General features: G+C 31.0%; 1 protein-coding gene and 1 long non-coding RNA gene across 3 annotated transcripts; both read left to right on the top strand.

The window, feature by feature from the left end:
* Positions 1 to 4,504: 4,504 nt before the first annotated feature.
* LOC135843548 (uncharacterized) lies at positions 4,505 to 8,900 on the top strand. Its single transcript, XR_010558341.1, has 4 exons — positions 4,505 to 7,485; positions 7,666 to 7,947; positions 8,083 to 8,276; positions 8,471 to 8,900. It is a non-coding gene; the product is annotated as an uncharacterized LOC135843548 (long non-coding RNA).
* Positions 8,901 to 9,950: 1,050 nt separating this feature from the next.
* Positions 9,951 to 13,106, top strand: Adk2 (Adenosine kinase 2). Of its 2 annotated transcripts, none has more exons than XM_065361027.1 (10): positions 9,951 to 10,134; positions 10,343 to 10,449; positions 10,528 to 10,671; positions 10,755 to 10,962; positions 11,131 to 11,266; positions 11,361 to 11,506; positions 11,576 to 11,746; positions 11,831 to 11,981; positions 12,061 to 12,147; positions 12,230 to 13,106. In XM_065361027.1, the coding sequence occupies exons 3-10, from the start codon at positions 10,655 to 10,657 to the stop codon at positions 12,361 to 12,363; spliced, it is 1,050 nt and encodes a 349-aa protein (XP_065217099.1). In that variant the 5' UTR covers positions 9,951 to 10,134; positions 10,343 to 10,449; positions 10,528 to 10,654; the 3' UTR covers positions 12,364 to 13,106. The 2 variants fall into 2 exon arrangements, with proteins under 2 accessions (XP_065217099.1, XP_065217100.1); XM_065361028.1 differs by having other exon boundaries at positions 9,951 to 10,138.
* The last annotated feature ends 146 nt before the right edge of the window (positions 13,107 to 13,252 follow it).

Below are 13,252 nucleotides of genomic sequence, written 5' to 3'. Positions count from 1 at the left end.
TTTGTTTACGAAGGGATACAAACTGTTGACATTGGTCCCAAACTCCCGCTATTACTACTAGGTACCTATACCTAAGTATACTTAAGGATACACCAAAACAGTTTAAAATAACAGATACATATTTATTTTAAAAATAAAAACAATTGCCTATTGATACCTAAAAGTAAAAGGTAAATAACTGAATTGTTGAGAATCGTTTCTCTACAAATCAAGAGTGCATGTGGATTGTGGAAGCGTGCGCAAGTGCATAAAATTAGATTATAAAAGGGGTTAAACTAAAATATAGTCGAAGAATCGTATACTTTTGAAATATAATTTGAATTTGAGTACAAATATACAGGCAGATAAATTACATAATTACAGAGTTTAAAAATGACGAATCAGAATCGTACAATCGTAATATTATAAGCAGATTGGTGAGTTGAATCTTGAATCTGGACCTAGGTTAACCTAACAGAAACAACTAAATCTCCGTGTTAGCTATACATAGAGTACCTAAGCAAAACAATCAAAATATCATGCAATTTAATTTAGAAATACGAGGCTGAGGGGGGAGAGACAGGTGAAAACTCTGAGGTTTGACACATAATGAATGATCAATTTGATCTAAATCTAATAAATCATTATATATTTGATAGATTTTCTAATTTTATTGAATACAACCTATTGATGGTTTTATATCCCTCATAATAAGCAATAAAAAATTCGATATTTTTCAAAAATAGCTTGGAGATCTTTAAAATGATGTTGGAGATTTTCATTTAGAAAAATTAGATAGGTACCTACTGTATAAGTATTGAATAAAAAGTCGACGTCTGCAAACATATTATATAGATAGGTACTTTTAATACAGACTTGCATGTCCCCAAATGGATTATTTAGGAAAATTGTGCACACATCATGCATTATAGGAAACCAATCACGATCGTCGACTATTCATTCACACTGCAGGCATCATTCCAAATTTCCATCAATAAAGGTGTCAGAGTGATGAAGTTGTGATGATTTTTCATTTAAAGCAACTCCGATTATTCGTATAAAGGAACGTCAAATTCCTCGATGAGAAGTGCAAAATCCTAACTAATATCTACATCATTTGAAGCAAAGCAAAGGGAAAACAATGAATTAAAAAGAAAGATTGAAAAATATACTGAGACTTAAATACCTGCCTATGTATAAGTACATATCAAACAGTTGACATCTGCAAAACATACTTAGGTACATAGGTAGATATGTACTTTTAAAACAAACTTCCACCCCGCCAAGTGGATTATTCTGTTTGTTTCCGGAATTCTTCAAGTGTTGACCTTTTCTATGTGTTTCATCACAATGCACTAACCTCAGAGTGAACCTGTGTAAACTGCTGAAATGACATCCAAAGACTTCATTAAGATTATTTCTCGTAGAATGAGACAAAATGCCACAACCTTTGAAGCCTTCAAAAACGAAATGATACGTTTCACGTTTGAGACAGCAATTTCCTTTTTGCTCCGCTCGTCATCTGATGGAGAGGCTTCTGTTTGAACTTTGAACATTCAGGACATTAATTTCAATATGCCCTACTTGACAGTAAAAATTAATTAATTTATGAATCGATCAAGAGAATCCATCAAACATTTGGTTAAAATGCCTTCCTAATGACCATGAATAAATAAAGTATTCTGCCAAGGTGACATGATTTTCATATCTTCAAGTGGATTAATATGAGAAATCTATTCATTCGAGGACTGAATTCTCTCAGCTTTAAAATTCCCTGCATATGTACCTAACTAATTGTCAAAGTAATATCTACATTTTAAAAACAATGAATTGAATTGAATTGAAAAAATAAGATAGGTACCTATGAGAAAAAAATTATAAATTAATAAAAAAAAGAACTTGAATTTAATCACATAGTGGATAGCTAAATCAAGCATTGAAAATCGACATATAAATAATTAAACATCACAAATCGATGGTAAATTCAACGTTATTGATTGATATTAAATTAAACATTAGAAGTAGGAAATGAATTAATTACCTGTCGAGTACATACCTCTAAAAGAAATGAAATTCAGACCTACCTATATGTCCTAATTGAGGGAATTGTAAAAAAATTAACTTCCTTACTAGGACAATGCGTCAGATACAGGTGGATAAACGATGATTTGAGGTTTTTGCTGATATTTTCTTCAAAAAAATCTCTTTCGAACATACTAGTTACACTTGAGGTGAATTGCTCATGTTATTGTCTTTTCCATTGTTTCATTTCAGTTTCACACCTTCATGTGTAATCCAGTGCAGATGTCTGTCCGCACAGTAGCTGCAATATATCCTCTTGTTCATCTGACAAAAATACACATCATGTTCAGAAAATTTGCACTACTTCAATAACCTCCTACAATCCATGTTTTTGGAAAAATAATACAGATAAGAAACTAATAATAATCGCATTTACTGTACAGGTCACAATTACAGCTATAACCACGATGATAACCTGTCGTTCATCAAAACTATCATTTCTCATTCGTAATGCAAACGTCAAATACAATTTTCTTTTCAATTGAATAATTGAATTATTGAAATTTTCAATCTAAAAAGTACCTACCTAATTAAGCGACAAAAAAGGTACTCACTTTGTCTTTTTTGAAGATAATCCGCATAATATACTCAAAATAATAACACTATGTACTTTGTATGTAAGCAACACAAAATATATGTATAGTAATTGAAATGGAAATGCACTTAAAACAAAAAAAAACTTTCATGTCCCAAATTTTCTCAAATTAAACCTGTGATTGGATATGCTAAATCACAAAGCATCAACAGCTTGAAAAATTTGAAGTAATGCATTTTGTAAGCACATAAATTTGTAGATGAGCCCTGAATAACTTTATGATTACCCACGTATAAAAAGTGGCCCATTCATGTAGGTAGGTACCTAGTACCTACTATTCCAAAAAAAAATATTAATGAATATTTTATTTTACAACTAATATCGAGCTTCCATAAGATTCTTTTCAAAAATATCTTAGAGATCTTTAAATAATATTGGTGATTTTCATTAAAATAAATTAGATATAAGTATTGAATAAATAGGTAGTCTACATTAACAAACAATAAAAATATTATATAGATACGTTTAATACATACTTCCACGTCCCTGAATGGATTATTTAGGAAAATTGTGCACGCACTGTGTATAAATCCTCCAAATAATCGAGACAACTTTATTCTTAGAAATGTCATAAAATATTTCAGTAATTTGGTCAGGATGAGGAACATGTTCCACAATGAATTTTAGGCTCTTCTAATCTACGACTGTTTCAGCAAATTTATGAAAACGGGATAACGAGTACATATGGATTCGGACGTTTAATTTCATCGTACATAGGTACCTACTTAATTTTTGACTTGAATTCGTATGTAGATATCTTAAAAAACAAAACAGGCTCTGTATACTTACTAAATCTTTTGGAGATAAATTAAACATTGAAAGTCGAAAATAAATATCTAGGTACCTATTCGCGAATTCACACTAAGTGGCTGACATCTGGCGGATTTTTGCGTAAATGCTGAAAAGGGGGAACTGTGCAAAATTGTGATAAGACATTTTTATATTGTGGAATATTTTTCAACTCAAATTTGCAACTGAATGATTCGGATTTTGAGTAATTGAAAAAATTCATGACACCAGAACTCATTTGCAAACGTATTTTAAACAAAAGTGAGAAAACTGTATATCAGCAAAAGAGTCGTTTGATGTCTTTGAGTAAAGAAAAAAAATTGTTGGCCACTAAATTATTAATTTTTGCGTTGTGAATTGTAATCTGATTGGTCAATAGTCTCCAGTTCCCCCTTTTCAGACAATAACAACAGCGATCCAAGTGATTCGTGAATTCGCGAATTAGACTATTAGGAATCAAAAATAAACTAAGCATTAAAAAGTCGAAAATAAATCAAATATTGAAAAGTTGACAATAAATTAAGCATTGAAAATTGATACCTATATTAATTAAACATTACAATTCAATGGTAAATTCAACATTATTGGACCATATTAAATCAAACATTAAAAGTAGGAAATGAATTAATAATTATCTATACCTATTGAGTAGATGCCTCTAAAAGAAATGAAATGCTTATCTACCTGTCTTAATAATTGTAGGGATGGTAAAAAAATTAACTTTCTTACTGGGACAATGCGTCAGATACAGGTGGATAAACGATGATTGAGGTTTTTTCTGATATTTTCTTCAAAAAAATCTCTTTCAAACATAATGTTCAGAAAATTTGTACTGCTTCAATGCTGAAAATGAAAAAAATTACAGCAAAAGTACCTACCTACTGAAGAACCAACCCGTTGTTCATCAAAACTATCATTTCTCATTCATAATGCAAACGTCAAATAAGTACCATTTTCTTTTCAATTGAATGATTAAATTATTAAAATTTTCAATTTAAAAGGTACCTACCTACTTACCTACCTACATAATTAAGCGGCAAAAAAAGGTACTCACCTTTTTTTTTTTGAAGATAATCCGCGTCTACTCAAAATAATAGCACAAAGCATCAACAGCTCGAAAAATTTGAAGTACCAATAGATGCATTTTATAAGTACATAAATTTGTAGATGAGCCCTTAAGAACTTTATGATTACCTACGTATAAAAAGTGGTCCATTCATGTAGGTTGGTAGGTAGGTAGGTAGGTAGGTAGGTACCTACTATTGCAAAAAAAAAATTGATGAATATTTTATTCTACAACTAATATCGAGCTTCCATAAGATTCTTTTCAAAAATATCTCAGAGATCTTTAAATAATGTTGGAGGTTTTCATTAAAATAAATTAGATATAAGTATTGAATAAATAGGTAGTCTACATTGGCAAACAATAAAAATATTATATAGATACGTTTAATACATACTTCCACGTCCCCGAATGGATTATTTAGGAAAATTGTGCACACACTGTGTATAGATCCTCCAAATCATCGAAACAACTTTTATTGTTAGAAATGTCATAAAATATTTCAGTAATTTGGTCAGGATGAGGAACATGTTCCACAATGAATTTTATTTTGGGCTATTCTGATCTACAACTGTTTTAGCGATGAATTAAAAAACAGTACATATGGATTCGGACGTTTTATTTTATCATACCTACTCAATTTTTGACTTGAATTCATATGTTGGTATCTTGAAAAACGAAACAGGCTCGGTATACTTACTAAAGCTTTTGGAGGATAATCCGCAATTTTTTCAAATCATTTTTTAATATTGATGAACGCACTAACACAACTCTCCCCCGGGGTTTCAAACGAAATGTTGCCTATATCTTGTAGCTCTTTGATTTCAAGTCCTGGAATATGAGGTTGAATGTTGGAAATTTTACCGTGTATTTTAAATGGGAGAAAAAATTTTTAAATTAAAAACGTAAACAAATGGCTATGATCAACGGGTAGAACTCGATGAGAGAAACAAAAAATGTTATTTAAACTTTTTGCGTAGCTCCACTTTCGAAGAAGTTAGAGATCATCGAAGATCAGAACTGAAAATTTAATAGGCAAATTTTACATATTTATGTAGGTATTTTTTTTAAATCAGTAGTTTGTTGCTATGAGTGGGTAGCACAAGTCTCTATGAACAAAAAACATATCACTTTTTGCCTAATCTCATTATTGAAGGGATTGTTTTGTGTTTTTTAATCCAAACTCACATGAGTGAAAACTGATTATAAAATAAACTTTTATAGAAAATTCTTATTCTCGCGATTATAATTTTCGTTTGTGTTAGGTGTGCATATGCTGATTATTTTAAAACAAGTGATACATAATACATTTTCGCACCATGAACATTGTAAAAATGACTTCGTCAAATTGCAAACATCGCATTTATTTTTTATAAAATTGAAATTTATGTTTTTATTAAACTGGTGTATCCTTCGAGGATTTCCACATTAAATCTCCACTTTCTCCAGCCGGCTTTAAAAATCGAATGAAACTTGGGGGACTGGAATTGATTTAAAATTAGATTGTTGAGCAAAATAATATCGTATTATTACGATCATGAAGTTATGTCATCACTAGTAGAAGGATCAATCATTGTCAATAAACGAGGATTCGGACGTTTGATTTTTATTATAATTTTCAACTTGAATTCGTATCTAAAAAACAAAACTTGAATTTAATTACTTATAGCGGATAGCTAACTAAATAAATTGATTAAAAATGAAATAATTTTTGATAAATTCCAATTTTTTTGAATTGGTATGACCTATTGATACTTAGCTTCAAGCCTATTCTTCATGATGGGTAGATAGGTTGTGAAAAATCTGATGCTTTTCAAAAATAACTTGGAAATGTCTAAAATAATGTTGGAGATTTCATTAAAAAAAAAATTAGGTGCATCGTATAAGTATTTAACAGTTGATATCTGCAAAATATACTTAGGTAGGTACGTTTAATACAAACTTCACGTCGCCAAGTGGATTATTCAATTTTTTTGGATTGCTCAATTCCAATGCATGCTTTTCGTAAAAATGTCTGAGTTAAAGTAAAGTTTCATATTCTTCATGATTTCGTTTGCTCCAAAATATTCTCAGTATTTAGAAAGAGCGTTATATTAATTTGAAAAAATGCACCTATATTGACAAAAAAAACATTCGTTTGAGCTCTGTTCAATCAATGAGCAATTTTTGTGCTTTTTTAAAATTTCCAAGAGAATGTTCATCTCAAATCTCAATCACAATTTATTGTCACTTCTAAATAGGTACCGGTACCCATCTATGAAGGAATAAGGTATAGTACTAGCTAGCGTATTTGTTTTAATAAAGTATAAGATCCAAATCTCGAGATATTTATTAATGAAATTATAATAATTTTTATCAATATTTACGTAATTTAAAAAAAATTATCAACTCTAAATTTAAATTAATAATTAAATATCAAAATTACAAATATTAATCTTTTCGTACTAAATTTACGATTTAATTCGCAATCTTGTTACCTACTCAAGTTACGAGTTTTCTCGCCTTGCTTTTCTTCTGTCTCTATTAAAATGAAATAAATAAGTAAGCAAAAAAATTAAAAAATATACAAAAGAAAACAAAAGATCCGAAAATATTGAATGTAGAAATCAAAAAAATTACACAACAAAATTTGAAGTTTTGAAAACATTACATGTATAGGTAATGAACAAAAAAAAAAAAATTAGCCTTTCAGTGCATGCTGTGCATAAAAAAATAATTTGAATCTAATTGAAAAACAAAATATGGTAAACAAAATGTAATGATAATGAACCATTTCATTCTTATATTAAAAAAAAAAAAAAAAAAAAAAATGAAAAGATGAATAAAAAATGAAAATTTGAAAAAAAAGAAAACTTATTAATACACGTACAAAATTTACTCGCGGTCATCAATCAATGGAAAATTGGAAAAAGAAAACAGCGGAAACGAAAAAAAAGAAGCGGAGACATTGCGAAGCGTACCTACTCAATCAGAAATGGTAAGTTTAGAAAGATGTTCATTTTTTTATCAACTGTTTTTTAGTGGGAAAAATCACAAATCTAATTAATCGGGAGTAATTAAGAAATTTTAAAGTACCTAATTTTATTTGATCATAAATATTTTATACCTACATATCAATTTTTGCACATTTTTTAATTTTTCTTTTTTCTTTCTATAGAAAAAGAGACACCAGTATGTATTGCAATAAAGATTCTCCAGCGATTCGCCGGTTTCATCAGTCATATAAATAACGTCAGAGACAACGATAACATTCCAAGCATTCAACAAATGAAATATTAATCGATATTTTCACATTCTGGCGAAACACAACAACCGATCCAAAATACAGTTATCAACCAACTTCTCCTTCAATAAATTTTAGAAGCGATGCAAGACCCAGAACATCAACCGTCTCAGCTGGCTAAAGATCAAGAAAATTATATGTTCAAAAACAAAATAGGTATGTACGTATGATTAGACTTGAATGTAGGAGACAGATGTAAACCAGAAAATCTTACATTAATTCCCTTACATTGCAATAGAAATCCATATTCTTGTTTCATGATAATAATGTATAATTTTAAAATGTTTTCAGATTAAATGGTCTTGATCGCTGAAAATAGCAAAAATACAGTCAACATAGTTTTCTCAGCATTCAACATGGAGCGAAATGACGAAAAACCCTCCATTCAGTGACATCAGTAACAATAATGAGAAATCTACTGATTGTCAGATCGACGGATGCAATTTACCTTTGTGTAATGTGCAATAAAAACATGCTATTGAAAAGTGAGTATCTACTTATCTTACCTAGCTAAATTCTGTGTTGATGAATATATTTGTGAGGTCGAATATTTTTACTTTTTTAATACCTATGTACCTATCTACTTTACCTGCTTGTATTTATTTACCTACAGTATTTTGTTAAATTCATTCATTTTACTTACCTATTCAGTGATTTAATCTTTCGTTGAATTTTACAGAATTACTGAAAATTCAATCTAAGGCAAGTTCAATAGAATCTGGCTCATAAGAGTACCTACTGGAAATGGTGACGGAGGTGATAAGCATACCACAAAATTTTCATTCCATGTTTCAACTATGGGCTCGATTTGAAAACAACTAAAAAAGTGCGATGGTAGTTCTGCGAGTATATTTAATGGCTTGCTATGTTCAGCTGCCATATTTCTCATGATATTTTATGTACCTACTTATACATATCTACTTACTATACGATGAGAAAATTTATTCTCTTGAAATTTCAAGTAATTTAGTACCACATTTGTACATTTATTGAATGAGTTACCTACCTGTACCTTCAATGCACTTACTCGTACTTTTAATTGTGTTATTATTGTACCTACTTGATCTATTTTTTAAATTAAAAATATGCAAGTTGAAACTTTTATTGTTTTGATTGATCTTCACTATCAAAGACATCTGCTATTTTCTATTTTGACTTCATTCCGATTCAAGTCAATTCTCATAAAAAGAGTAAGTACTTGAAAATCTCTGGTCATTTCGCTCAACTGCGTCGAAAAAGTAAATTTCTGTATGCTCAAGAAATAAAACCGACTAAAAACACAGCATTAGTTACTGAAAAATCTAAAATATTGTAATCTGAATTTTTTTGGGCCACCAAGTTACTGTGTGTGGTCAAAGCCTCAAAGGTCAAAATGAATTGTAAATTCGACCTCTGTGGCTATTACAAATACTTATCTCGAAATAATTCATCGAATCAAACAGTCAAAAACTATAAGTACAAAAGTCGAAATTTAATAAAGTAAGTATTGAATTTTTGAAATCATCGAAGAAGTTTTTTTTTCAGAGAACTGAAGGTAAGTAGGTACGCGTTTTTCACTACATTTATAGGTACTTCTAAGGTATTTTTGAGCACCCAATTAATGGTCGAAAAATGCAATTGGGTAGCTACAATTCTTGAGATCACTTTTTCTGTTTCTTCACTTGGGTTTTGGGGCGATTTTGACTGTTCACATACAAAAAGAGTAACTTTTTTTTGGGCCCAAAATTTTCAAAAAATAGTACAGAAAATATCAGAAAGTGTAATTGGGCATGCTGCAAGTTTGAGAATAATTTTTTCCAGTCCCAAGTCAAGTTTCCTGGAATTTGGCCATGATTTTGAGTCTGCGTAGTGCGTGCCTATTCGTCCGAAAGCGTACTTTTTGGGCTCAAAATTTTCAGAAAAAAAAGCTCAATGCTCAAAAATGCGATTTGGTCTTGGGTTGAGCTGTCAGAACTTTTAAAATCGTCTGAAACTCTCTACTTGTGAATTTCGAATTTCAAATGGATTCGAATCGGTTTAGAGATCAATCTCAGTCGAGTTTCGGTTTCAGTTCGGTTTCACAAAACAGGAATCAAGGTTTTCAATTGGCCAAGTCGTGAGTGACGTAATTTTTCAAAACAGAATAACACACCGTATCTAAACCTCCACCGATATTTGGGTGAAGTGAGGGGAGCCGGTGAGCTCAACGTTTTGAGTTTATAAAAAGAAATAGAAAATCGAAATTTATTTGAATTAATTAAAGTTATAGAGTAATAAAGATAAGGTTGAATATAATCTTTCGAGTTTGCGTAACAATGAATGCGTTCTGACAACGTCGACAACGACAATCAATTTTTTGCTCACGTAGGTATAACACTCCTATTTATAATTTATCTCAATTGAAAATTTGCTCTTGCGAAGTCATATCATTGATCTTTCTCATTTGCAATAAAATTTGCTCCTTTTGTTTTCCAATTTGGTTGTTTTCGTTTACTAATTCTACCGTAATAAGTAAATATTTTTTATACAAAAAAATTTGAAGATTTTATATCGCATTTATTCGTTTATACAGGTGATATTGAAGTGGACCAAGTGGATCTCATAAGCTTTATCAAACACCATAATATTTTATCTATCGAATTAATAACACCACCTCTTCAATCAAGTACTGATTTGCAGGTTCGTTAAGTACAATTAATATCGATTATTTGATTATTTTTTTTGCTCTACTCTTAGCTAAATTTGTTCAAATTTCAGGTTTTCATTTCATAAATCTGTTATCAAAGGCGGCGACAACACGTGCTTTTTAACCGTTACTAATCCAAGTGTTACATAATAACCGGTATTTGTGAATCTGTTATTTGTATTTGAATCAAATTCAAACATGAGTTCGGAACTAAGGTAAACGTCGAGTATTTATGTACTTTTCTTTACTATAGGTTTTGATTTCTTTTTTATTGACTGTTTCTTATCTTTGAACGTAGAAACGGAATGTTGTTATGTTTGGGTAACCCTTTGCTCGATATATCGGCGTACGCTGACGAAGAATTATTGAAAAAATACGATCTGAAACCAAACAATGCCATATTAGCTGAGGCTAAGCATAGGGGTTTGAATGAAGATTTAACCGAAAATTATGATGTCGATTATATAGCCGGTGGAGCGTCTCAAAATACCGCTCGAATCGCTCAAGTACGATTAAAATATTCTATTAGCGAGATGATGTTACGATTACGTTACGAGAATTGATCGAGATTCTCAAAACGTACCTTTTTTTTGTTGAAAAATTTGTGTTCAAATTTTTGTAGAAAATAATTTTGTAATTTTTTTCAACTGCCTAATTCAATTTTTTTAATTTAGAGTATTTTGAGAAAACCGAACACCGTTGTGTACATGGGCTGTGTAGGCAAAGATTTCTACAGTGAAATGATTGAGAAGAAAGCCAGAGCTGATGGAGTGGATGTTCGTTACCAATATACCGATAAGAGGCCTACAGGTACAATTCCAAATTCTTCGATAAATTTAGTTTCCTATTTCGTTTTGAAACCTATAATAATCATGAACAATTTATTTCTGTCCATTATTAATAGGAACCTGCGCTGTAATAATAACAGACGATGGAAAACACCGGTCACTGGTGGCAAATCTCGCAGCTGCTGAATTGTTTTCGATTGATCACATCAGAATACCGGAAAATAGAGAAATCATTGATAAAGCTGACTATTTCTACTTGACCGTAGGTAGATTTTTAAATTATCGAACAAATTAATATTTTAGTATTTAACCTGCTTGATTTTCTCGATAGGGATTTTTCTTGATTGTGAGTCCGGATTCTGCTTTGGAAATCGCTAAAGTAGCTTTGGAGAAGAATAAAGTGTTAGCGATGAACTTGAGTGCACCGTATATTTGCGAGTCGTTCAATAGAGATTTAACTCCGTTGTTACCCTATATCGATATTTTATTTGGAAATGAAACGGTATGAATATTTTTTTTTCTCGAAAAATCACTCATTTATTTACTGAGGTTTCAATTTTGATACTCACGAATTGAATTATTTCAGGAAGCGGCTGCTTTCTCCAAGCAGTATAATCTTGGTACTGAAAATTTAGAAGAAATAGCTTTGAAGATAGCTGATTTACCGAAAAATAATGCACAAAGGAAAAGGCTAGTGGTTATTACTCAAGGAGAAAAGCCAGTCATCGTGGCCAGAGGTACGCGATTATTTCTAATTGAGCTCAATGCTATTAAAAAGCACAAATGTTAATTTTCTTCAATTTTTTTCCTTCACAGATTCTACCGTTAAGCAATTCGAAGTAATAATGTTACCTAATGAGAAAATCGTTGACACCAATGGAGCTGGAGATGCCTTTGTCGGCGGTACTTGAATTGATTAAAAATATTCTCTCTGTGCTCTGTATTATGATTTCAAGTACTAAACGATGCTTTTTCATTTTCATAGGATTTCTGTCTCAGCTGATACAAGAGCAATCGTACGAAGTTTGCATTCAATGCGGAAACTGGGCAGCTTCCGAAGTAGTCCAACAATCTGGATGTATTTTCAAAACAACGCAACAGTTTTGCCCTCGAACCTAATTTTCCATACCTACTTCAAAACAGGACTCAAATAGTGATTCCGAAGTACATAGTATCATTTTCTATTTAAACCTCAAGTTGAAAAAATCAAATTATCATATCATATTATTCTAAGTTTCATTCCCTTTCACCCTTTGATTTCTGTTACGCTGGCTTATCCATCCTGCGCACAGAAAAATCCTCGCTTCTTTACCCTGCCATTCTTGAAACGTGTTCTACACGTTATAAAAAAAACTAATTTAATACGTCGAGTTCCTATCATTACCGCAGTATTTTTAGAAAAGCACATTGGAGTCATGGCTCATGTTATCTTGGCATTCATTGATCAAGTGGCTCTTCGGTATATCGTAAATCTGTTGTACCGAATTAGTTGTGCATGTAAATCGACGAAGTTTTTATCTGTATTTCTACCATACTTGGAGTAGTTGTGGAACAGAGTAAAAAAAATACGAAAATTAAAAAGTGATGATTTTTTTTTTGGTTACCAATGAGAAGAGGGAAGTAAACAAATGGACTGATTGTAGGTTATCAGCTGTATGTTTCACATGTGCTCATTACGCGGTACGCCGGCTTAATCTCCCCTTCTTATCTTTTTACACATGTAGGTTTTAGAATTTTGTACTTTGTATCATCTATTTCCTGCATTGTTATTTCGGTTACGGTTGTTAAGATGGATAATACTACTTATATTTTTATTTGTTTCTCTATAAGCAATAAAATAAAAGAGTCTGATTGAAATATTATGTACGTAGTTGTTGAAGATTTTGTTTAATTTAAAATGTAGAGGGACATGATGAGCATCCCTCATTTGACTCTTTCTTTCGAATTACTTGGTCTAGGGAATTTTTCGCAGGCCATTTAATGAACTGTTTCGAATGTATGCGCTAGT

The sequence above is a fragment of the Planococcus citri genome, chromosome 4 (assembly GCF_950023065.1).
Source record: "Planococcus citri chromosome 4, ihPlaCitr1.1, whole genome shotgun sequence".
In the NCBI taxonomy this organism is placed as follows: Eukaryota; Metazoa; Arthropoda; class Insecta; order Hemiptera; family Pseudococcidae; genus Planococcus; species Planococcus citri.
The sequence above is the reverse complement of the archived record's forward strand: the minus strand, read 5'-3'. Positions and strand labels throughout refer to the sequence as shown.